The sequence below is a fragment of the Hemiscyllium ocellatum genome, chromosome 22, assembly GCF_020745735.1.
Source record: "Hemiscyllium ocellatum isolate sHemOce1 chromosome 22, sHemOce1.pat.X.cur, whole genome shotgun sequence".
Lineage (NCBI taxonomy): Eukaryota > Metazoa > Chordata > Chondrichthyes > Orectolobiformes > Hemiscylliidae > Hemiscyllium > Hemiscyllium ocellatum.
This window is the reverse complement of record NC_083422.1, coordinates 29434043-29458788: the sequence shown is the minus strand read 5'-3', so window position 1 is coordinate 29458788 and position 24746 is coordinate 29434043. Positions and strand designations below refer to the sequence as shown.

Here is a 24746-nt window from a genome sequence, read left to right as displayed (position 1 = left end):
ATTTTAACAACGATAATCTTCTTAAAAAAAACTAATCAACATTTTTAACAACATTTATTGACTTGACTGTAAGTTACAGTTGTGGCAAATGTGACTTGATAATTAGCTGACCTGTGAAACATCAGACTGTAAAATAGTATCATCAGTAGCAAGTCAGTGTGTATCATAATAAATGTCAAGACTAAAACTGTCATTTTACCTTGAGGAAAAATAAATGTCTCAGGTTAATTGCAATTAGTGAGAGGAAAAGTTCCTTCAGCTTGTCATGTTATATTATTTCTGAATTCAAAATTATGTTCGCCCAATATCCAAAATGTTGAAATTATAAAGCAGTGTTTTGCAAACAATTTGATGGAGAGTATGTTTTATGAATGTGGAGTACACAGAAGAACAAAATCAGAAGAAAAATAGGATATCTGGGATTTAGATTTGTAAAAGAATATATTGAAAAGGATTTAAACGTGAAAACAAACTAAAAGCGCTGATGTACTAGGATCTTTGAATCCTCATTGGTCTGGTTTGCAAGTTCTACAAGTAATATTGCCAGTTGTGGTTTATTTTGCTTGTTAGGGGTCAAGAGATATAAACAAATACATAAGAAACGATAAAGATATTTTTATTTCCATAAAGGATGATGCATTAAGTCTCTTCTACCACAGAGTCATCCAACACAGAAAGAAGCCATTTAAGCTATCGTTTATGAGCCAGCTCTTTGAAAGAATATATAATTCTTTCTACTTACCAGCTCTTTATCCACAATATTTTCCAAGATATTTCAACAAGTTACATCATGCAGCAGCACCCAAGAACTACAAAAAGCAGAAGAAAAATATCTATACAACATTTTCAAGAAAAACAGATACCCAATAAACACAATCCGCCGATTCTTAAGAAACAAACCCAAACAATAGACACAACGCAACCAAAAACTATAGCCACATTACCTTACATCAAAGACATATCAGAAATGACTTCCAGACTACCCAGATCCTCTGGCATCGTGGTAGCCCACAAACCTACCAACACACTTAAACAGCAATTAATGAACCTGAAGGATCCATTAGATACTACTAGCAAAACTAACATCATTTACAAGGTACCATGCAAGAACTGTACAAAAAAAAGTTACATGGGACAAACTGTGTAGATTCTTTACACAGCGGGTTGTGAGTTCATGGAATGCCCTGCCAGTAGCAGTGGTGAACTCTCCTTCTTTATGGTCATTTAAGCGGGCATTGGATAGGCATTTGGAAGTTATTGGGCTAGTGTAGGTTAGGTAGGACTCGGTCGGCGCAACATCGAGGGCCGAAGGGCCTGTACTGCGCTGTATCTTTCTATGTTCTTTCTATGTTCTAAACAAGCAGGAAACTCGCCACCAGGATACGCGAGCACCAACTAGCCACCAAAAGCGATGCCCTACTATCACTTGTTTCCATACACATAGACAAACAAGGACACCACTTTGACTGGGACCTCACACTCATCCTAGGACAGGCAAAACAAAGACACACGAGAATTCTGAGAGGCATGGCATTCTAACTAGAACTTCTTCAATAAACACATCGATTTAGATCCAATCTCCCTTCCCTGAAAAAAAAGGAACCGAAAATGACATCACCCACCTTAAGAAACCAAGACCTATAAACAGAGAGATGCAACATACCACCAGCACTTTACCAGAGACTCTCACTGGCGATATTTCCTAGTATGATGACAAAACATCTGAAAACAAACCTTCCAGCTCAGTGAGCTAATTTCCATCAACCTGAGCTAAAATCTTCTCAAAAATTGCTATATCCAATTCTTGTTTGAAAATACTATTGAATCTGCTTTTAGCACCTTTTCAGACCATGCATTCAAATCATAAAAGTCCCTTCTCTCCTCTGCTCTGATGCAAATCATCAAAATCAATCTTATAATTCTGAAGAATGGTCATTGATCTGAAATGTTAATTCTGTTTCTCTCCACGGGCACTGCTTTATTTGCTGAGTATTTTCAGCATTTATCTATTTTGATTTTAAGTTCGAAGATCTGTGAAATTTTACTTTTGGTTTTATCTTAATAAACCCTCTGGTCAGTAAATAGAGCGATTCCTTATTCATTGTCATCAAAGGCCCATGTCACTTTGCCTTCATTTTTATTGCTTTCCTGTTCATTTTCATGCAATGTTCAATTTGCTCCTTGTGAGAAACCATCATGATGTTATAATGGAAGTCAATCCTAATTATGCTTGGTATGTTTTCCACCTGTTTGAGTTTCATGCTGTCATGTGATGTTTTCGGTTCAAAAATGCCATTTCATCCGTCGTCTCCATGATGACTGTCAACAAGAACAGTTCACCCAGTTTCCCGGTCTTGCCTTTTCTTCTACGAATCTGTCACTCTGAAATTTCTTTACTCGTCCAGTAATTGTCCAACTCTCTTGAAATCTACAATTGAATTTGCCTCTGTTGCATATGTGGACAACCCTATTTCCTTAAGTCACTGTCACTTCTTTTGCCAGTCACCTTAAATCAGCACTGTCTGGTTCTTCAAGCCAACCTACTCATTGTCTCCTTATAAGGCAGCCCCTCAATGCGTGCACCTTTTCTGGACTTCCTTCAATGCCAATATATCTTTGCTTAGTTAAGGGGACAACGTTGTTGACAGTATTCCAGCTGGAACCTTGTATAGTATTAGCAAGACTTGCCTATTTTATATTCCATTCCTTTTAAAATAAAAGCCAGTATTCCATTTGCCTTCTCCATTATCTGCTGAACTTGGAAGCCAATTTTGAGAATTTCGCACGGAAAATCCAAATTCCTCTGTAATTTGGCTTTCTGCAATCCTTCTGCATTTAAGTTAAATTTGGTTTCTCTATTCTGCCAAAGTGTATAATCTCTCATTTTCCCACACTATATTTCATTTTCCCACACATTTTACTCTCCGAGTCATCCTCACCGCTTGCCTTCCCATCTGTTTTTGCTTTCACCTGCAAACGTGGCTTTAGTACATTCATTTTCCTGATCCAAGTCATTAATAACTATTATAATTAATTGTAGCTCCAGTGTTAATCCCTTTGACTTTCTACTAGTTATAGAATTAGAAAATGCCCCCCTTATCCTAACACTCTCTTCTATTAGCCAGTCCTTTAACCACGCTAATATACCTGAGGATTTATCTTATTAAGTGGTCTGATGTGTCGTACTTTATCAGCTGCTTTCTGAAAATCCAAATATATTACATGTACTGCTCCTTTTTAATGATCCCAGTTATGAAAATGCTTGACAAAGTGTATCCTTAGTATGATGTGGCTTTGAACGCTATAACTTTTAAATAATATACTCTGTGGAAGAACCAAGGGATGAAATAAGCGACAGAATTTCAGGATTGGATTAAAGCATGAAAGAGCATTGTGCATATTTTTGAAAATAAACTAAACCACATAGGTCTGAATTTGAGTTAAACGTCAAGTGCTTTTGGAAAAAAGCTGAAGATACAGACTGAATTAACAAAATAATTTAGTATCACTGAAGCACCCACCAACAATATCGACAAAGCAAAATGTGATTCTGACTTGCAATGGAGTAGAAGCAGTGATTTCGATATTGATGCAAAATGTTTATACACTTGATGAGCAGAACTTCTTGAATGGTTCAACAAATGTGTGAAAAAATTGTAATACAGTTTCTGAATATGTATTATTTGGTAAAAACTGTCAAAATGACCTAAATTATCACATAGTTATTTCTTTGAAAGACCTTGGATTAAGTTAACAAATTGAAATAGTTCATGCCATAATTCAAAAAACAAATGCCAGAAAATCTAACGAAGTGACTCCTGAAATAATTAATGAATGGCTTTCAGTAGCATTACCTGTTTTATGATGTGCTCCAAATTTTGTAAAACAGAACTTTGCTGAGAGACTGTAGGAAGGAAACTCACCACTTTTGTTGACAGCACTTAGTAGCTGAAGAAGAAACGACTAAATAGCTCTTGCTGATATAGGCCCAATAAGCTTTCTCTTCATGTTCGTCTGTTAAAGTCTGGGTATTTCAAAAATGTGTGACCAATTAGTATGTAAATGAGCAATTTTGTTTAATTTTTGAACAGTGTTTCAGCCTGTGTTAGGCTAACAGTAAGAACATAGTATTCATTATGGGTAACCACCCTGTGAAACTGGAAATTTCTAGTCAAATAATGTGAAATTTGTCCATCTTCCAAAAGAACTTCAAAACCTTCAACAGATAGATACCATGCAAAATTTCTAGCAAGAAAAGGATTAACATTCTATGAAGTCAAGAAGGAATATATGTTTGTTGAACAAATTTTGTAGTTAGAAATTAGGATCATTGACCCAAAACAACATTTCAAAATGCTTTGCCACATAAAGATCATAAGTACAGCAGGGAGAAAACCAGCCACCCTGAGCACCAAGACTATTTTACGATTGACATTAGAAAACTAGACTGATTTACATTGGGCACCCGCATGGGTCCCAGCTGTGCCTGTCTCTTCGTCGGATATGTGGAACAGACAATCTTCCGCAGCTATACAGGCACCGCCCCCCCACCACCACCACCACCTTTTTCTCCACTACATCGATGATTGTATTGGCGCTACCTCGTGCTCCCACGAGGAGGTTGAACAGTTCATCCACTTTACTAACACCTTCCACCCTGACCTCAAATTTACCTGGACCATCTCAGACTCCTCCCTCCCCTTCCTAGACCTCTCCATTTCTATCTCAGGCGACCGACTCAACACAGAGATTTACTACAAACCGACCGACTCCCACAGCTACCTAGATTACACCTCCTCCCACCCTGTCCCCTGTAAAAACGCCATCCCATATTACCAATTCCTCTACCTCCGCTGCATCTGCTCCCAGGAGGACCAATTCCACTACTGAACAACTCAAATGGCCTCCTTCTTCAAAGACCGCAATTTCCCCTCCGACATGGTCAACGACGCTCTCCACCGCATCTCCTCCACTTCCCGCACCTCCGCCCTTGAACCCCGCCCCTCCAATTGCCACCAGGACAGAACCCCACTGGTCCTCACCTTCACCCCACCAATGTCCGGATACATCGTATCATCCTCCGTCATTTCCATCACCTCCAGACAGACCCTACCACCAGGGATATATTTTCCTCTCCACCCCTATCAGCATTCAGGAGAGACCACTCCCTCCGCGACACCCTCGTCAGGTCCACACCCCCCACCAACCCAACTTCCATTCCCAGCACCTTCCCCTGCAACCGCAAGAAGTGCAAAACTTGCGCCCACACCTCCCTCCAAGACCCCAATGGATCCTTCTATATCCGTCGCAAATTCACCTGCACCTCCATACGCATCATTTACTGTATCCGCTGCACCTGATGTGGTCTCCTCTACATTGGGGAGACAGGCTGCCTACTTGTGGAATGTTTCAGGGAACACCTCTGGGACACCTGCACCAACCATCCCAACCACCCCGTGGCTGAACACTTTAACTCCCCCTCCCACTCCGCCAATGACATGCAGGTCCTTGGCCTCCTCCATCGCCAGACCCTGGCCACACGACGCCTGGAGGAAGAGCGCCTCATCTTCCGCCTAGGAGCCCTCCAACCACACGGGATGAATGTAGATTTCTCCAGCTTCCTCATTTTCCCCCCATCCCCTCAAACCCTCGGATTCAGCACCACACTCTTGACCTGCAGTCCTCTTCCCGACCTCTGCCCCCACCCCCTCTCCGGTCTATCACCCTCACCCCCTTCCACCTATCGTATTCCCAGCACCCCTCCCCCAAATTCCCTCCCCTCTACCTTTTATCTTAGCCCGCTTGGCACACCAGCCTCATTCCTGAAGAAAGGCTTATGCCCGAAACGTCGATTCTCCTGCTCCTAGGATGCTGCCTGGCCTGCTGTGTTTTTCCAGCACCACATTTTTCAACTCTGGTACTCCAGCATCTGCAGTCCTCACTTTCTCCTGATTTACATTGAGTCAGAATTAAATGATGGAATTAATGAGTATAGAAATAATTTTATAAATGTTGAGATTCCTTCTCTTTATCTCACTGCAGCAATCAGTCTTCCATTTGCAGTCTATCTATTGATGTAATGTACAATGCTCAGTTCACAATTGGTGTGACTCAAACTTTTTCTTACTCTTGTAAAATTTGAAGAAACAATCACTCGTGATTTTGTCCTGAAGATAAAATAGAACTTGTATTTGCAAATGTTTATCAGGAAAATTCCATTTCCTCTACAAAATCTAATGCTATTAATTTGGACTAAAAAAGAACAATATTGGAATTTTAGTGTTTCATCCATGTAAAGTTGACATAAATTCCCCAAGAATTTCTAAAAACCTTTACTGTTCTATGCCCATTCTTAGCTGTCCTGAATAATTTTCTCCTTTTGGTATAAATCATATTCAAACAGATCATTGCAATCACTTCATTCTGCTTAGTGATTTATCTTTTTATTTTATAGGCTTCTAAATTAGGCTCTCAGTTTTATTCTGGCCTTGATCCATGTTATGTTCAGTTATAGACTCATAAAGTCATACAGCATAGAAACAAGCTCTTCAGTCCAACTCATCCACGCCAACCAGACATCCCAATCTGACCTAGTCCCACTTGCCAGCATTTGGCCCATATCCCTCTAAATCCGTCCTATTCTTATAATACATTTAAAAGGAATCCAAATGAGTAACTGAACCTGACTCCATCACTTCCTCTGGCAAGTTCGTTCCATATATGTACTACTCGCTGCATGAAAAAGCTATCCCTCTGGTCTTTTCTCAATCTTCCTTCTCTTACTTTAAACCTATGCTCTCTAGTTTTGGATTCCCCAACCTTAGGAAAAATACCTTGGTCAGTCACCCATCAACACATCTCTCAGTTTTATAAAGCTCCAGAAAGTCACTGATCAGTCTCCAATGCTCCAGAGAAAAATGCCCCAGCCTGTTCAGCTTCTCCCTGTAACTCAAACCCTCCAGTCCTTGTAAATCTTTTCTGTACTCTCTCAAGTTTAACAACATCCTTCTTATAGAAGGATGACCGGAATTGTACTCAGTATTCCAAAAGTGACCTCACCAATGTCCCTTACAGTTGCACCATGATGTTCCAACTCTTATACTCAATATTTTGAACAATAAAGGCAAGCAGACCAAACACTTTCTTCACTATTCTGGCTACTTTCCATTTTCAAGGAACTATGAACCAGCACCCCTGCGTCTCTTTGTTTGGCAACACTCCACAGGACCCTGCTATTAACTATGTAATTCTGGCCCTGGTTTGCCTTACCAAAATGCAATGCTTTGCAGTTATCTAAATTAAACTTCAGAGGTGTGGCTCATGTGTTTTATGTTATGAAGACTGGTTACTTTTTTAAATTGAGCTGATTTTTTTTGAGCAGTTCTCGAGGAAAGGCAATCCCTTTGTTGGTTGCGGAATAGATCTGATCGTGAGATGTTCTATAACAAAACACAAGGACTATGTCAAGTCAAATCAATATCTGCTCCTGATCAGAGAAACCAGCCAAGTAGTAATAGGAGCACAAGACAACATTAGCTCAGATCCCAAATAATTGTGAACACTGAGTTGTTCACTGCCACTGAAGGTCACAGTGGCATCAAAAGATCTAGGAAGTTACTTTACAATTGCACCCAAACATTCAGTTCGTTATAAAAGGACATGTGAGCATCCTTACTACTGCTGTCTCCAGTATGACACTCTTCACCCCCACCCCCGCTCCGACCCCCACCTCCAGTTGTGAAAGGAGGCCTACCTTTGTTGGAGGGAATTGCGTCTGACCACTGAGCCACTCAACTCACGCTATTGCTGGGTTGAAGCTGGAGCCAGCCATGTAGTTCCTGAAGTATAAGTCCAAAGATGAGCAGGTCAGGTGAATTGGCCATGCTAAATTGCCCATAGTGTTAGGCAAGGGGTAAATGTAGGGGTATGGGTGGGTTGCGCTTTGGCGGGTCGGTGTGGACTTGTTGGGCCGAAGGGCCTGTTTCCACACTGTAAGTAATCTAATCTAATCTATAAAAAGGTAAGTCTGCAGTTTCAAGCATAGTCACCAATTCCTGCTTCTCTTATGATGAGGTTCAAGCTGTTAATTTCAATAATCTAGTTAAATGTCACAAATGAAAGACTGAATTTAATCAGTATCAGTGTAATCAGGGTATTACTGAACTTTACCTACATTATATCTACTATGAACCACTTCCATCAATTCATCAATGTTGCTGTCCCACACAGATACAACTCGTATTTCACATTGGTGTCACTTTCTCCCTTAAAGTTGTTTAATCAGGTTAAGATCAAGACCATTTCAAAGCAGCTCAACTCCCAACTTCATTTAAAGGCCTCCCACCTCATCCTGACATGCTACTGAATACTCCCTCAGAACCCATATTATTTCCATGTTTCCTATTTATCCTGCATAACTTCAATCCATATGTTTTATCATCAGGAGCAACCACAGCAGTGGGAGTTGTTTTAAAATTGTTAGTGGAAGATTAAAGCTTAAACAGAAAGCCCTGAATTCAAACACATTATCATTTATAATGGAGTTTACTTTCCCTAGTATCAAAGAAATGAAATCCTCTAAATGCTGATCAGGTTTGCTTTTTAAAAAAAAATCAGAAGGATATTCTGTTTTAAAGGCTCTTAAAATCCAGTTGTTTTCAGATCATTAGACCACCTGGTAAGGTGAAGCCCTTTCATGGCTTTTGGAACTTAGTCAAGTATTTGTAAGATCTGTGGCTGTCATGACACAGCCCCCTAGCGACACTTCCTGACATTGATGCAAATAGGACACCATTATTTTCTGTGTTCACACTCACTGAAGGGACGCAAATGTAGAAATTTTGTTTCAACTTTCGATTTCAATTTATTTTTAATTGCTAAATCTGTCAACTACTATAAATCACAGCACAAAACATTACAGGAGAGCTCAACAGGCCCTTTCATTAATGCATGATAATATATGTGAGAATTGAAAAAGTGCTATAATGCATAACAATTGTTACACAATTTAGTCAATCTAAGGATAAACTTATTTTTGTAGGACAGATTCCAATGACAAATTGAATCACTACATTAAAAACAAATCTACATTAAAATACCATCCCCAATAGTGATATTTGATGGCATCAGAACATTTTCAAAAGGCTCCAATCTGCTCAGCAGATTTCCACCTGAAAACCTGAAAGCAGGATGTATCGTTTTAGAACTTTCAAAAACTTTCACAAAAATGTATGCAAGGGAAAATACAATTTTCTTGTGGCTCTCACAATAAGGATCTAAAGCCCAGAGAAGGTTTATGTGTGTTCTGCACCCAAGCCCTTCCTAATCCACCAAAAGGACCTAGAACAGTTTTCCTAGAAAGAAAATGAATTTCAGCATTTTTCAACCTAATTCACCTTCCACTTGGAAATGGACAGCATACCCAAGAAGTTCATATTAGGTGAAAAGTAATAGCATGTCATTCTAGTGTTGGTTTGGGATTTCCTTAAGTTTTAGTTTTTTTCATTTTTTTGCAAACTATAAATAAATGTATTTCTAGTGCTCATAATGGCACATGCTCCTCTCATTATTCACTTAATAACAGAGGCTAATCCTCTGTTATCCAGATTATTTCAGCATTTCTTAACTTAGACAGAAGGCATAATTAAATTAAGCTTTACATTTAAATAAATCCGCAATGTTTCCCAATTAGTGCAGGCATTTTAGATATCTCTATTTCAAATTAAACATTTTGTTGAAGATTTGCGAGAATTTGAAATTTTAAGAAATTTGCATAATTAAATATGTAATGTATGTGATGTACTTTAGACATTAGTGTTAAAAATTGAAGGATCTGATAATCTCAATTAAGACAAGTAAACTATATTGTCTTGATACCAGGAGAGAAATGTATCTGACCTCATTAAACTGAGTATAGGAGTCTAGGGTTTTGTTTGGATATTCAATACCTTGTCATGATGACTCCTTATTATCTATTCCCTTCAGTTGTCCTTCTACCCAGTTTAATTATACCTATTCTATTCTTCTGCAAAAATTGTTTTTTGTCTCAAGGCAATGGTATTTTTTTATTAAATCAAAGGCTTCTTTCAAATGTTCATTGAGCTGCAACAAATGGCAAAGATATGACCTTAATCAAATCACTCACTGATCTATTGTACACAACTGAATGACTCATTTAAACATGCTTACATTAGGATTGACTGAAATGAAACTTTCATTATTTTCTGAGACAACTTAATACCAATTACTTTGAATGAAAATCTCAACTTTTTTTCAGATCTTGCTATATAATGTAAAATGCCAAAGCATATTTTGGTGTAACATTATTTTGGCTCCTCTGATTTTATGTAATTTCTATTAATTCTAGTTTGAAGCTGTCATTCATAATTCCTCAAATGAGGCCTAGATAATACTTAATTTGTCTGCTTCAAATAAAATAATCTAGCAAGGATTAGGCCACTTTTGGAATATTATGTGCAATTCTGGTCTAATGCCTATTGGAAGAATGTTGTGAAACTTGAAAGGGTTCAGAAAAGATTTGCAAGGATTCGCCAGGGTTGGTAGGATTTGAGCTATACAGAAAGGCTGAATAGGCTGGGGCTGTTTTCTCTGGCGTGTCGGAGGTTGACCTTACAGAGGGCATGGATAGGGTAAATAGACAGGATCTTTTCCCTGGGGTGAGGGAGTTAAGCACTAGGTTTAGGGTGAGATGTGAAAATTTAAACGGGACCTAAGAGGCAACATTTTCATACAGCGGGTGGTGCATGTATGGAATGAGATGTCAGAGGAAGTGATGGAGGCTGGTACAATTGTAGCATTTAAAAGACATCAGGATAAGTATATGAATAGGAAGAGTGTAGACAGATATGGACATAGTGCTGGCAAATGGGACTAGATTAGGTTAGGATATCTGGTCGGCATTGACGAGTTGGTTTAAAGAGTCTGTTTCCGTGCTGTACATCTCTGACACTATGAGTAATGATCGCATACTAAATCTGTTTGACAATTATTTATTGCCCATGGGGGTCAACAGTAGTGCAGCAGGTTAGAATTATTCCCCATACAAGGATTCAGTCCAGATTGAGAACCTTGCTATTTTCCCAATTTTTATCAAGGTTATTTTATTGAGGCACCTCATACACCTGAATGTACAGTTATTCAGGGTATGCTATTTAAAAGCCTGAGCAGCCTGAGGAAAAGGCATCTGGCTGCGTATATGAATAGGAAGGATTTAGAAGGATATGGGCCAAGTGTTGACAAATGGGACTAGATTAATTTAGGATATCTGGTCGGCATGGACGAGTTGGACTGAAGGGTCTGTTTCCGTGCTGTGCATCTCTATGACTAAGCCATCAGCTGGCTCACTATGCTGTTGATTGCAATAAAAGGCATATTGTCTATTGAAAGTAAGACCTGCTTTCCCTGTGGTTCCAACTGATTCCTGACCCTGTCAAGCAATGGCTGAAATAGACGGAGCTGTGCTAGGGGTCTTTAATATGGTCATTGGCTATGGTGCAACAGGTACATATAAAGAAAGTCCTTAGCGTGCCTCCCACTGAGAAATGGCTTCTCCTTCCCAGTATGATGATAGTGGGTGAACGTTAGTCTGAACTCTTTATACTGGAGACTGCCAACAATTAACAATTGAATCACAATTTTTCTTTAACCACATTTTTGTGTATAACTGAGACCGCTTTTGTCTTCTATTTGCACAAATTGTTTAGATATTTTCAAACAAGAGGAATTGTTTTAAGATTTGCTTCAAATGCCAAATTGAAAATTATGATAAACTCAGAGAAAGGAGATTGCAAATTGGTGATTTCAAATGATATGAAGTGACGTATAAGCAGGATTTGAACGCATTGTTTTCTACCATAGAGCTGAAACTACCATAGAGCCGTCCAAACCTTGATATAAATATTTGTATGGAAAGCAATGTTATTTTTCACAAACCCTCAACCGTGCTTTCTCAATCAGACTGGAGAGGGGGCCTCACTTTCCAACAAGCTTTTCTTTACCAAGCTCTCCCTGCTCTTGATCATCCATTCTGGGTGCATTACCACAAGTAGATCCTTGTAAGTCTTTTCTAAAAACCATTCTCCAAGAGTGATGCAAGCTATGACAGTGCCTTCTCAGAAATGTTGCTCTAATATGATGTTTCTCTCTCTGGAGGCTCTTGACTCTGCTTGATCTGAAGAAGAGAAAGGGAGTGATTGGTAGCTTGGTACAGACTGACTGCACCATTGCTGATGATAGATTTCACAATGTTGTCAGGCTGGCTGTTTCTCTGAGGTATGAGAAATAACCAGACATCTTGTTCGCAAACACTGAACCTCACAGCCTCCAATTTACTCTGTCCTCAAGAACCACTGAGCTTCGTAGGTCTTAATTCTCTTGTGTTAAGTACCATCATCTTTTGCAGCAAGAAGAACCATTTGTGTGTGTACTGAATTTGCCAATTCATAAAAATTCTTATGTATATGTTGTACATTAATTTTGTTCTCAATACTATTCAACAAGATATTATCAATGAAATATTTTCTGCTCGGAGGATTTTAATTTGTCGCTTGCAGCATGTTAAATAAAATTGGTAGTTTTACAGTACAATGTTAATAACTTTGTTTACATTGTCAGGTCCTTTAAGATTGCTACAATTGATTTGGTAATACAATGTATTTTTATTTGGATTTTACCTTTCAGAGTCTTCCTCCGAGCAATAAATCAGTATGCTGATATTCTGAACAAGAAATTTCTTGATCAAACGAACTTCGAGCTACAGGTAAGAGCAGTAAAAGCAACTTTATATCTTTGAGTCATTACAAAAACAGTAGTTTAGTTAGAAGTATAAAATATGTTTCTGTTTGCGAATTATGTGGTTTATTCTAAGGCTGTAAAAGAATAAAAAGTTTCAAGCAATGTATCCTTATGAATATCTCTTTAAATGGAGTTCTTTGGCAAAGAGGAGAGAAAATAAAGACCCATCAGTTCTCAGTGCAGGAAAATTAAGTGAATTTATTAAATTATAAAATGAAACAAAAAATAGTGGACTACAATAGTGTTAAGAGTTTGGATGGGAAGGAATTTGTTAGGTGTTACAAGAAAACTTTCTTATTCAGTATGTGGATGTACCTGCTAGAGAAGGAGCAATACTGGAACTTTTGTTGGTAAATAAGGCAGTGCAAGTGATTGAGATGTCTGGAAGGGAGCAGTTTGGGGCAAGTGATCATAATTTTATTACTATTTAAATAGTTATGGAAAAGGATGGAACTGATCAAAACATTAAAGCTGTATATTGGAGTAAGGCCAATTTTGACAGCATAAGACAAGAAGTTTCAAAAGTTGATGTAGGAGGCTATTCGCAGAGAAAGGGATGGTTGAAAAGTGGGAGGCCTTCAAAAATGAGATGATGAGCATTCAGAGTTAGTATGTTCCTGTTATTGTGAAGGAAAGGCTGGTAGGTGTACAGAAGGCTGGATGACCAGAAAAATTGAGGCTGTGGTCAAGGAAAAGAAGGAGGCTTATATCAGGCATAGATAGCTGGGTCAAGTGAATCCCTACAGGAGTATCAGGGCAGCAGGTGTATACTTAAGAGGGAAATCATGATTAAGGAGAATCCAAAGAAAACTTATAAGTACATAAAATACAGAAGTGTAACTAGGGAGAGAATAGGGCCCCTTAAAGATTAATGCGGCTGTCTATGTGTGGCACTACATGAGTTGGGTGAGGTCCTAAATGAGTATTTTGCGTCAGTATTTACTATGGAGAAGGAAATGGAAGTGAGGGAACTTGGAAAAATAAATAGTAATGTCTTGAAAAGAGTTCGTATTACAAAAGAGGGAATGCTGGAGGTCTTAAAATATATAAAGGTATATAAATCTCTGGGACTTAATCAGGTGTATTCCAGAGCTTTGTGGGAAGCTAAAGAAGAGATTGCTGGGACCTTTGCTGAGATATTTGTATTATCAATGGCAACGGATGAGGTGGCAACTGGCTAATGTTGTGCCATTATCTAAGAAAGGCTGCTAAGAAAAGCCAGGGAACTATATATATATATAGTGTGTCCGTGGTGGGTAAGTTGTTGGAATGGATTCAGAAGGACTTGATTTACGTGCATTTGGAAAGACAAGGACTGATTGGGGATCATCAACATGGCTTTGTGCATGGGAAATCTTGTCTCACTAACTCAATTAAGTTTTTTGAAGAGGTAACAAAGAAGATTGATAAAAATGGAGTGGTAGACATTGTCTGTATGGATTTCAGCAAAGTGTTTGGCATGGTGAACTGGTTAGGAGGGTTAAATCACACAAGATCCAGAGAAACTAGTCAATTGGATACAAAATTGGCTTGAAGGTAGGAGACAAAGGGTGGTGGCAAAGAGATGCTTTTTGGACTGGAGGACTGTGACCATAAAGATTGGTGCTGCATCCATTGCTTTTTTGTCATTTTTAAAACTAATTTGGCTGTGAATATAAGAGGTATGGTTAGTAAGTTTGCAGATGCGACCAAAATAGGTGGTTTAATGTGCAGTGAAAAAAGATTATCTCGGAGTACAAGACCCTGATCAGATGGGCCAGTGAACCGAAGAGTGGCAGATTGAGCTTAATTTAAATAAATGTGACGTGTTGTACTTTGGTGAGGCAAACCAGGACAGGACTTATACAGCTAATGGTAGGGCCCTGGAGTGTGTTGCTGAACAAGGACACCTCGGGGTATAGAAGCATAGTTCCTTGAAAATGGAGTCACAAGTAGTCAAGTTGTGAAGGAGACATTCGACACACTTACCTTCATTGGTCGGAACATCTAGTATAGGAGTTGTGATGTTATTTTGTGGCTGTACAGGACATTGGTGTTGCCATTTCAAGAATACAGTGTATAATTCTCGTCACCCTTCTACATAGAACTTAGAAAAGTACAGCATAGAACAAGTTCTTCGGCCCACAATGTTATGCTGAGGATTTAATCGTAATGTAAAATAAACAACCTAATCTACGCAACCTAACCTCAATTCACTCCTGTCTATGTAAATGTCCAGCAGTGGCTTAAGTGTCCCTAATAACTCTATTCCACCACTACCACCACTGACAACGCATTCCATGCATTCACAACTCTGTGTAAAGAACCTACCTCTGACGTCTCCTCTACACCTTCCTCCTAATATCTTAAAGCTATGACCCCTCAGGCCAGTCAGTCTGGCTCTGGGAAAAGTCTCTGGCTATTGACTCTGTCTATGCCTCACATTACCTTGTATACCTCGATCAGGTCACCTCTCTTCCTCCTTCACTCCAGAGAGTAAAGTCTGAGCTTAGTCAACCTCTCTTCATAAGACAAGCCCTCCCGTGCAGGCAGCATCCTGTTAAACCTTCTTTGCACCCTCTCCAAAGCCTCTGTATCTCTCCTATACTCGGGCAACCAGAACTGGACACAATATTCCAAGTGTGGTCTCACCAGGAACTTGTAGAGCTGTAGCAAAACTTTGGAGCTCTTAAACTCGATCCCCCTGTGAATGAAAGCTAAAACGCCATATGTTTTCTTAACAATCCTATCCACTTGGCTGGCAACTTTGAGGGATCAATGCACTTGAACACCAAGATCCCTCTGTTCCTCCACACTGCCAAGAAACCTGTCTTTAATCCTATATTGAGCATTCAAGTTCGATCTTCCAAAATGCATCACTTCACATTTATCCAGGTTGAACTCCATCTGCAATTTCTCAGCCCAGCTATGCATCCTGTCTGTGTCGCGCTGCAGCCTGCAGTAGCTCTCTATTCTATCGACGACGCCTCCAACCTTTGTGTCATATGCAAATTTACTAGCCCACCTCTCAACCTCTTCATCCAAATCATTTATAAAAACTACAAAGAGCAGAGGCCCGAGAACAGAGCCCTGCAGGACACCACTCAAGACTGACCTCCACGCAGAATATTTTCCATCTACAACCACTCTCTGCTTTCTGTCAGCCAACCAATTCTGAATCCATTTAGCCAAATCTCCATGTATCCTATACCTCCTGACTTTATGAATGAGCCTACCATGGGGAACCTTATCAAATGCCTTGACGAAGATCACATCCACTGCTCAAGCTTTGTCGACCTGTCTTGACACCACCTCAAAGAACTCGATAAGACCTGCCCCTCTCAAAGCCATGCTAACTGCCTTTCACCATGCTATGCTTTTCCAAATAGTCTAAATCCTATCTCTCAGAATCTCCAAAACCTTGCTGACCACAGGCATAAGACTGACTGGTCTGTAATTGCCAGGGATTTCCCTATTACCTTTCTTGAAAAGCAGAACAACATTCGCCTCCTTCCAATCCTCTGTTACGACTCCTGTGGAGAGTGAAGAAGCAAATATCTTCACCAACGGCTTAGCAACCTCCTTTCTCGCTTCCTGGAGCAGCCTGGGATAAATCTGGTCTGGCCCTGGGGACTTATCAATTTTAATGTTTGCCAAAATTTCCAGTACATCAACTTCTTCAATCTTGTTCTGTCAGGACTGTATCCCAGCTCCTTAAAGTTCTCATTCACAACAAGGTCCCTTTCCTTGGTGAAAACAGAAGCAAAAAGCTCATTTAGGGCTTCCCCTATCTGCTCAGAATCCATTCTCAAGTTCCCTATGCTATCCCTGGTCGGCCCTGCCTTCTCCCTGATCATTCTTTTATTCCTAACGGGTGAGTAAAATGCTTTTGGGTTCTCCCTAATCCTTCCTGCCAAGCCTTTCTCGTGCCTCCTTCTGGCTCTCTCCAGTCCATTTCTGAGCTCCTTTCTAGTAAGCCTGTAATCTTCTAAAGCTGTGCTAGATCCTTGCTTCCTCCATCTTACGTAAGCTGCCTTCTTCCTTTTGATGAGAAGCTCCTCTGTTCTCCTCATCCAAGGTTCCTTAATCATATCCTTTCTTACCCCTCTCAGAGGGACAAATTCATGCATCACTTGCAACAACTGCTCCTTAAACAGTCTCCACATGTCTGGTAATTCTTCCTGTGGAACAATTGCTCCCAATCTGTATTTTCCGATTCCTGTCTGATAGCATCATTGTTTTCTTTTCCCCAATTAAATATCTTCCCTCAGTAACTGCTCCTTTCCCTCTCCAACGCAATGGTAAATGTGAGGCAGCTATGGTCACTGTCATCGAAGTGTTCTCCCACCGCAAGGTCTGACACCTGTGCTGGCTCATTGCCAAACACCAAATCCAAAATGGCCTCTCCCCTCAGCCTGTCTACATGTTGGGTAAGGAAACTCTCCTGAACACACCTGACAAAAACGGCTCCATCCAAACCATCTGCACTAAGGAGGTTCCAGTCAATATTGGGAAAGTTGAAGTCAACCATTGCAACAACCCTGCTACATCTACATTTTTCCAAAATCTGAGGGCCTATGAGTTCTTCAATCTTCCTACTGCTATTAGGGGGTCTGTAGAAAACCCCCACTGAGGTGGCTGCTTCCTTGCTGTTCCGAACTTCCAACCAGACTAACTCAGTAGACAAACCTTCCTGAACAACCTTTGTTTCTAAACTGTGATGCACTCTCTGATTACACTCCCTCCTCTTTTTCCACCTTCCCTGTTCTTTTTAAATGTTCTAAACCCTGGAACATCTAGCAACCATTCCTACCTCTGTGAAACCTACGTCTCAGTTATGACCACAACATCATAGTCCCAAGTACTGATCCATGCTCTTAAGTTCATCACTCTTATTTCTGATACTCCTTGCGTTAAAGCAGAGACACTTTAACCGATCCCTTTGTTTCACCATATGGAAAACTTCCCAACAGATTCACTACATCCTGTCACTGCCACATCTACAACTACCTCCCTCTTGGATATGTAGCTCTGGTTCCCACCCCCCGCCAAACTAGTTTAAGCCATCCCGAACCACACAAACAAGTCTCCCACCCAGTTCATTTGTATCCCTCCAGTTCAGGTGCAACCTTCCCCAGAAGGCATCCCAATGATCCAAGTACCTGAAGCCCTCTCTCCAGCACCAGCCTTGCAGCCACGTGTTAAGCTGCATTCGCTGACTGTTCCTCACCTCACTTCTTGTGGAACCGGTAGCAAACCCGAGAACACTACTCTACTCATCCTGCTGTTCAGCTTCAAACTAGCTCTCTGTAGTTACTTTTCAGATCCTCAATCCCTTTCCTAGCTGTGTCATTGGTGCCAATATGTACCACGATTTCTGGCTGCTCACCCTCCCCGTTCAGAGTTTTGTAAACCCGATCGGTGACATCCCGGACCCTGGCTCCGAGGAGGCAACATACCTTTCGGGAGTCCCACTCCTGACCACAAAATCTCCTGTCAATCCGTCTAACGATTGAATCCCCTACCACTGCGCTTTTCTGTTCTCCTCCCTTCCTTTCTGAGCCGCAGTGTCAGGCTCAGTACCAGAGATCTGATAACTAAGGCTGTCCCCACCAGCAGTATCCAAAACGGTAATCCTGTTGCTGAGGGGAATGGCTACTGGGGATCCCTGCTCTATCTGTTGGCTTCCTTTCCTCCCCCTCACTGTAACCCAACTGTCCTTATCCTGTCTGAGGAGTGACCACCTCCCTATACAACACTCAATTTCTCCCTCAGCCTCCCTGATGATCCACAATTCCTCCAGTTCCAGTTCCCTAACTCGGTTTTTGAGGATCTGGAATTGGGTGCACTTCCCGCAGATGTGGTCGGCAGAGACGTGTGTCGTATCTCTCACCTGCCACATTCTGCAGGAGGAACATGCAACTGTCCTATCAGCCATACTCTACTAATCTGAAAGACCTCAAGGGACTAAATAAGGAAAAGAAGAAAAGGAGAAAAGAATGAGAAAACCTGAAAACTGAATGAGTTTACAGACTCTTAGTAAGGTGAGAGGAGGTGGGTGGGAGGGAGGCCCTAAGGTGTAGGGTCTCGGGTTTAGATCTCACCCACTTAAAAACTTCCCGGCAGCCTTTGCTTCTCTCCGCTCTCTTTCCTCGCCGCTGTTTTCAAAATCGAGGCCCGACTCTCGAGGTAAGTCCTTTTTTCAGTGGGGAAAACTAACTTATCCGGCAACCCTCGCTTCTCTCTGCCCTCTCTCCTCACCACTCTGCTCAAAGTGGAGAAAGAATGTTGGTAAACTTGAAACGGTGCAAAAATCATTTACAAGGATATTGCTGGGACTGGAGGCTTTGAGGTTTAGGGAGAGGCTGAATAGGATGGGCTTTTTCTCTGCAGTTTCGGACACGGAGGAGTGACCTTATAGGAGTTTAAAAAATTATGAGGGGCAAGGATAGGATGGATAGCCAAAGTCTTTTACCTAGGATTGGATGAGTCTAAAGCTAGGGCATAGGTTTAAGGGTGAGAAAGGAAAAGTTTAAAAAAGACTTAAAGAGTAACTTTTTCATGCAGAGGGTGGTGCATGTATGGAACGAGCTTCTCAAGGAAATGGTGGAGGCACTTATAGTTACAACATTTAAAAGGCTTCTGGATGGGTATATGATAAGGAAGAATTTGGAGGGATATGGTCCAAATGCTAGCAAATGGGACAAGGTCAGGCTGGGATTTCTGGCTGGGTTAGGCAAATTGGAACAAATGTCACTATTCTGGAGATGCTTTGAAACAGTTAACTTTTTAAGTGCACGCTGTCACTATCTCATTAATCAGAGTCAACATTCTGCATCATTCGCTTCCTTTTGATAACACTGAGGTTAAATATATCCATGAATCTGTTTTTGGTAGTAAAGTCCTCCATCTTGTCTCAGATAGCCATCCTCATGGTCTCCAGGATTCTTGCTATTGCTGAAAGCTCTTACTGGCTTTCTGAGTCAGGCACCTTCCAGCTTTGTTTCAAAATTAGCAGTAAAGACAAGAGAATAGATTCAGCTTAGTTGTGATTGAACCAGGCTGAAGAGAGGGGAATAACAAGGCATCTTTCTTGAGACAATAACATAGTTGCATGGAGTATTGAGTAACAGCACTAAATAATATAGTTACCAAAATAAAAGTAGAGAGAGGTAGAAAATGAAAAATCTTCATTTGTTTTAGAACTAATTTAGTTCTACTAGTCACCAGGTAAAATGGGAAAATTGCATTGAAATCTGTGCTCTTGCTGTATATGATGAAGGTTGTACTGGATGAAGACGGACTATTGACCAAAATATAGGAAGGACGTATTTTGAGAAGTTTACAGAATCGAAATATGTGACATTAAATAACAGCACTGTAATAGATTCGGGAGATGAAGGTTTCTTTGTGCCTTTCAAAACTTGAAATATTAAGTCTATAAGAAGAACAACAACTGGTAAAGTTAAATTTTGGATTAACATTTAGTCACAACAGTTGCCCTTGAATAATGCAAATCTCCATCAATATTGCACTAGATGTCAAACAAGGTACGAGATTCAAACTGAATTTTTTGGAGCAGAAGTGGAAATCTTTGTCACTCAACCAAATTACAACAGTATTACAAATTATATTGCAACAATCACTTTTACAAACCAAAACAGAAATTGCTGATAAAACTCAGTAGGTGTGGAAATATCTGTGGAGAGAAAGCAAACATGTTTCAGTTTCAGTCAATCCTGAGGGACAGGATTTACTTGTATTTAGAAAAACAAGGACTGATTAGGGATTTGTCCTTGGAAAATCATGTCTTACAAACTTGATGGAGTTTTTTGAATAAGTAACAAAGAGGATTGATGAGGGCAGAGTGGTGGATGTGATCTATGTGGACTTCATTAAGGCATTCCACAAGTTCCTCATGGTAGACTGGTTAGCAAATTTAGATCGAATGGAATAGAGGGAGAACTAGCTATTTGGATACAGAACTGGCTCAAAGGCAGAAGACATCTTATTTAAACTTAAAAATATATAATGTAAGTATTAAGTTAGCCTAACGTAGTGTTTTGTAGAGAAAGAAGATGGTGCTATTTTCTGGGTCTGTAGACTGGAAGAAGCAAAAATGGCCCTTAATAAAGTGATATGCTCAACTTGTCATGTGTGGACGTTTTGGGAGAGTTTGCATCTTATTGAGAATTATATCTGCAATAAATGCTGTTGGTTATGAATTCTATCAGATCCAATGGATCAGTTGGAGTGACAGTTAGAGGCAATGAGGAATTTACAAGAGCAAGGGGGTGTGATGGATGGCAGTTATAGGAAAGGAGAAACATCACAGATACAGCCTCAGAGATGGGTTTAACTCCAGGAAAGATAAGAGAGATAGGCAGATAGTGCAGGAGTCATCTGTGGCTATCCCTATTTCAAACAAGTGTGCTGTTTTGGAAAATGTAGGGGGTGATAGATTCTCAGGGGAACGTAGCACAAACAGTTTCTGGTATCGAGACTGGCTCTAATGCAATGAGGAGTACATTGGATTCCAAAAGCTTGATTGTGTTAGGGGACTCTCTAGTCCAAGGCACAGACAGACGTTTCTGTGGCCAGCAGCAAAAAATCAGAATGGTGTGTTGCCTCCCTGGTGCCAGGATCAAGGATATCTCAAAGAGGGTGCAGAATGTTTTCAAAGGGGAGAGGGCCCAGCAGGAAGTCATTGTACACATTGGAACCAACGACATAGGAAGGGAAAAGGTTGAGATTCTGAAGGGACAATATAGAGAGTTAGACAGGAATTTAAAAAGGAGGTCCTCGAGAGTAGTAATATCTGGGTTACTCCCGGTGCTACAATCTAGTGAGGGTAGGAATAGGAAGATAGAGCAGATGAATGCATGGCTGAGGAGCTGGTGTAGGATTCACGTTTTTGGATCGTTGGAATCTCTTCTGGGGTAGAAGTAACCTGTAAAAGAAGGACGGATTGCACCTGAATTGGAAGAGGACTAAACTACTGACAGGGAGATGTGCTAGAGCTGCTCGAGAGAATTTAAACGAGTAAGGTGGGGTGTGGGACCTAGGAGTTAGTGAGGAAAGAGATCAATCTGAGACTGGTACAGCTGAGAAAAGAAGTATGCAAACAGAGCAGGCAGGGACAAAGCAGAGAACAAGGTAGGACTGATAAGTTAAACTGCATTTATTTCAATACAAGAGGCCTGACAGGGAAGGCAGATGAACTCAGCGCATGGCTAGGAACATGAGACTGGGATATCATAGCAATTACAGAAACATGGCTCAGGGATGGGCAGGACTGGCAGCTTAATGTTCCACGAAACAAATGCTACAGGAAGGACAGAAAAGAAGGCAAGAGAGGAGGGATTAGATTAAATTACATTACTTACAGTATGGAAACAGGCCCTTCGGCCCAACAAGTCCACACCAACCCACCAAAGTGCACCCACCCAGATTCATTCCCCTACATTTACCCCTGCACCTAACACTACGGGCAATTTAGCATGGCCAATTCACCTAACCTGCACGTTTTTGGACAGTGGGAGGAAACCGGAGCACCCGGAGGAGAATGTGCAAACTCCACACAATCAGTCGCCTGAGGCGGGAATTGAACCCGGGTCTCTGGTGCTGTGAGGCAGCAGTGCTAACCACTGTGTCACCATGCTGCCCATTAGTGATAAGGGATAGCATTACAGCCGTACTGTGGGAGGATATTCCTGGAAATACATCCAGGCAATTTATTTAGATGGAACTGATAAGTAAGGAAGGGATGATCACCTTATTGGGATTGTATTATAGACCCCCTAATAGTCAGAGGGAAATTGAGAAACAAATTTTTAAGGAGATCTCAGTTATCTGTAAGAATAATAGGGTGGTTATGGTAGGGGATTTTAACTTTCCAAACATGGAATGGGACTGCCATAGTATTAGGGCTTTAGATGGAGAGGAATTTGTTAAGTGTGGACAAGAAAATTTTCTGATTAGGTTTATAGATGTACCTATCAGAGAAGGTGCAAAACTTGACCTACTCTTAGGAAATAAGGCAGGACAGTGATGTCAGTGGGGGAGCACTTTGGGGCCAGTGACCATAATTTTAGTTTTAAAATAGTGATGAAAAAGGATAGACCCAATGTAAAAGTTGAAGTTCTAAATTGGGGGAAGACGAACTTTGACAGTATTAGACAAGAACTTTCAAAAGCTGTTTGGGGGCAGATGTTCACAGGTCAAGGGACGGCTGGAAAATGGGAAGCCTTCAGAAATGAAATAACGAGAGTCCAGAATCAGTATATTCCTATAACGGTGAAAGAAAACGCTGGGAGGTGTAAAGAATGCTGGATGACTATTCCTGATGAAGCGCTTATGCCTGAAACTCCTGCCCCTCGGATGCTGCCTGACCTGCTGTGCTTTTCCAGCACCGCATTCTCGACTCTGATCTTCAGCATCTGCAGTCCTCACTTTCTGCAAAAGAAATTTAGAATTTTGGTTAAGAAAAAGAAGGAAGCATATGTCAGGATTAGACAGAATAGATGGAGTGAGGATAAAGGCAGTAGGAATATACTTAAGAGGGAAATCAGGAGGGCAAAAAGGGGACATGAGATAGCTTTGGCAAATAGAATTCAAGAGAATCCAATGGGTTTTTACAAATACATTAAGGACAGTAGAGTAACTAGGGAGAGAAAAGGGCCCCTCAAAGATCAGCAAGTCGGCCTGTGTGTGAAGCCACAGGACATGGGGGATATATTAAAAGAGTATTTTGCATCAATATTTACTGTTGAAAAGGACATGGAAGATATAGAACGCAGGGAAATAGTGGCATCTTGAAAAATGTGGGCAGCACGGTGGCACAGTGGTTAGCATTGCTGCCTCACAGCGCCTGAGACCCGGGTTCAATTCCCGACTCAGGCGACAGACTGTGTGGAGTTTGCATGTTCTCCCCTTGTCTGCGTGGGTTTACTCCGTGTGCTCCGGTTTCTTCCCATAGTCCAAAGATGTGCGGGTCAGGTGAATTGGCCATGCTAAATTGCCCGTAGTGTTAGGTAAGGGGTAAATGTAGGGGTATGGGTGGGTTGTGCCTTGGCGGGTCGGTGTGGACTTGTTGGGCCGAAGGGCCTGTTTCCACGCTGTAAGTAATCTAATCTAAACAAAATGTCCATATTACAGAGGAGGAAGTGCTAGATGTCTTGAAATGCATAAAATTGGATAAATCTCCAGGGTCTGGTCAGGTGTACCCTTGAACTCTGTGGGAAAGTGATTGTTGGACCTCTTGCTGAGATATTTGTATCGTTGATGGTCACAGGTGAGGTGCTGGAAGACTGGAGGTTGGCAAACGCGGTGCCACTATTTAAGAAAGGTGGTAAGGACAAGCCAGGGAACTATAGACCAGTGAACCTGATGCAATCGTGGGCAAGTTGTTGGAGGGATTTCGGAGGGACAGAATGTACATGTATTTGCAAAGGCATGGCTTTGTGCATGGGAAATCATGTCTCATAAACTTGAATTTTTTTTGATAGAGGTAACAAAAAGGATAAATGAGGGTAGAGCAGTAGACTTGATCTATATGGACTTCAGTAAGGCATTCAACAAGGTTCCCCATGGGAGACTGGTTAGCAAGCTTAGCTCTCAGGGAATACAGGGAGAAATAGCCATTTGGATAGAGAACTGGCTCAAAGATAGAAGACAGATGGTGGTGGTTGTTGAGACAGATCTTCTGTCCCCGTGTTCGTTTGGAGGAGAGAGACACCGGGTCTGATTAAAAGTATAAACAGGTTTAATGAGAGAGAATTGTACACAGTTCAGTGAGGTGTCTAGCTCACTGGAGAAGGCGCGTTCTGACTATTTTTTAAAATTAGATTACTTACAGTGTGGAAACAGGCCCTTCGGCCCAACAAGTCCACACCGACCCTCCGAAGCGCAACCCACCCATACACCTACATTTACCACTTACCGAACATTACGGG

At 41.0% G+C, this 24746-nt stretch overlaps 1 protein-coding gene across 2 annotated transcripts in view; it reads left to right on the top strand.

Moving 5' to 3' along the window:
• The window catches only part of dock1 (dedicator of cytokinesis 1), a 594554-nt gene that overhangs the window by 392622 nt on the left and 177186 nt on the right, over positions 1-24746 (top strand). For both annotated transcript variants that reach the window (XM_060841973.1, XM_060841974.1), the window contains exon 30: positions 12700-12778. In XM_060841973.1, the coding sequence (XP_060697956.1) occupies positions 12700-12778 (79 nt within the window). The remainder of the gene's footprint in view (positions 1-12699; positions 12779-24746) is intronic.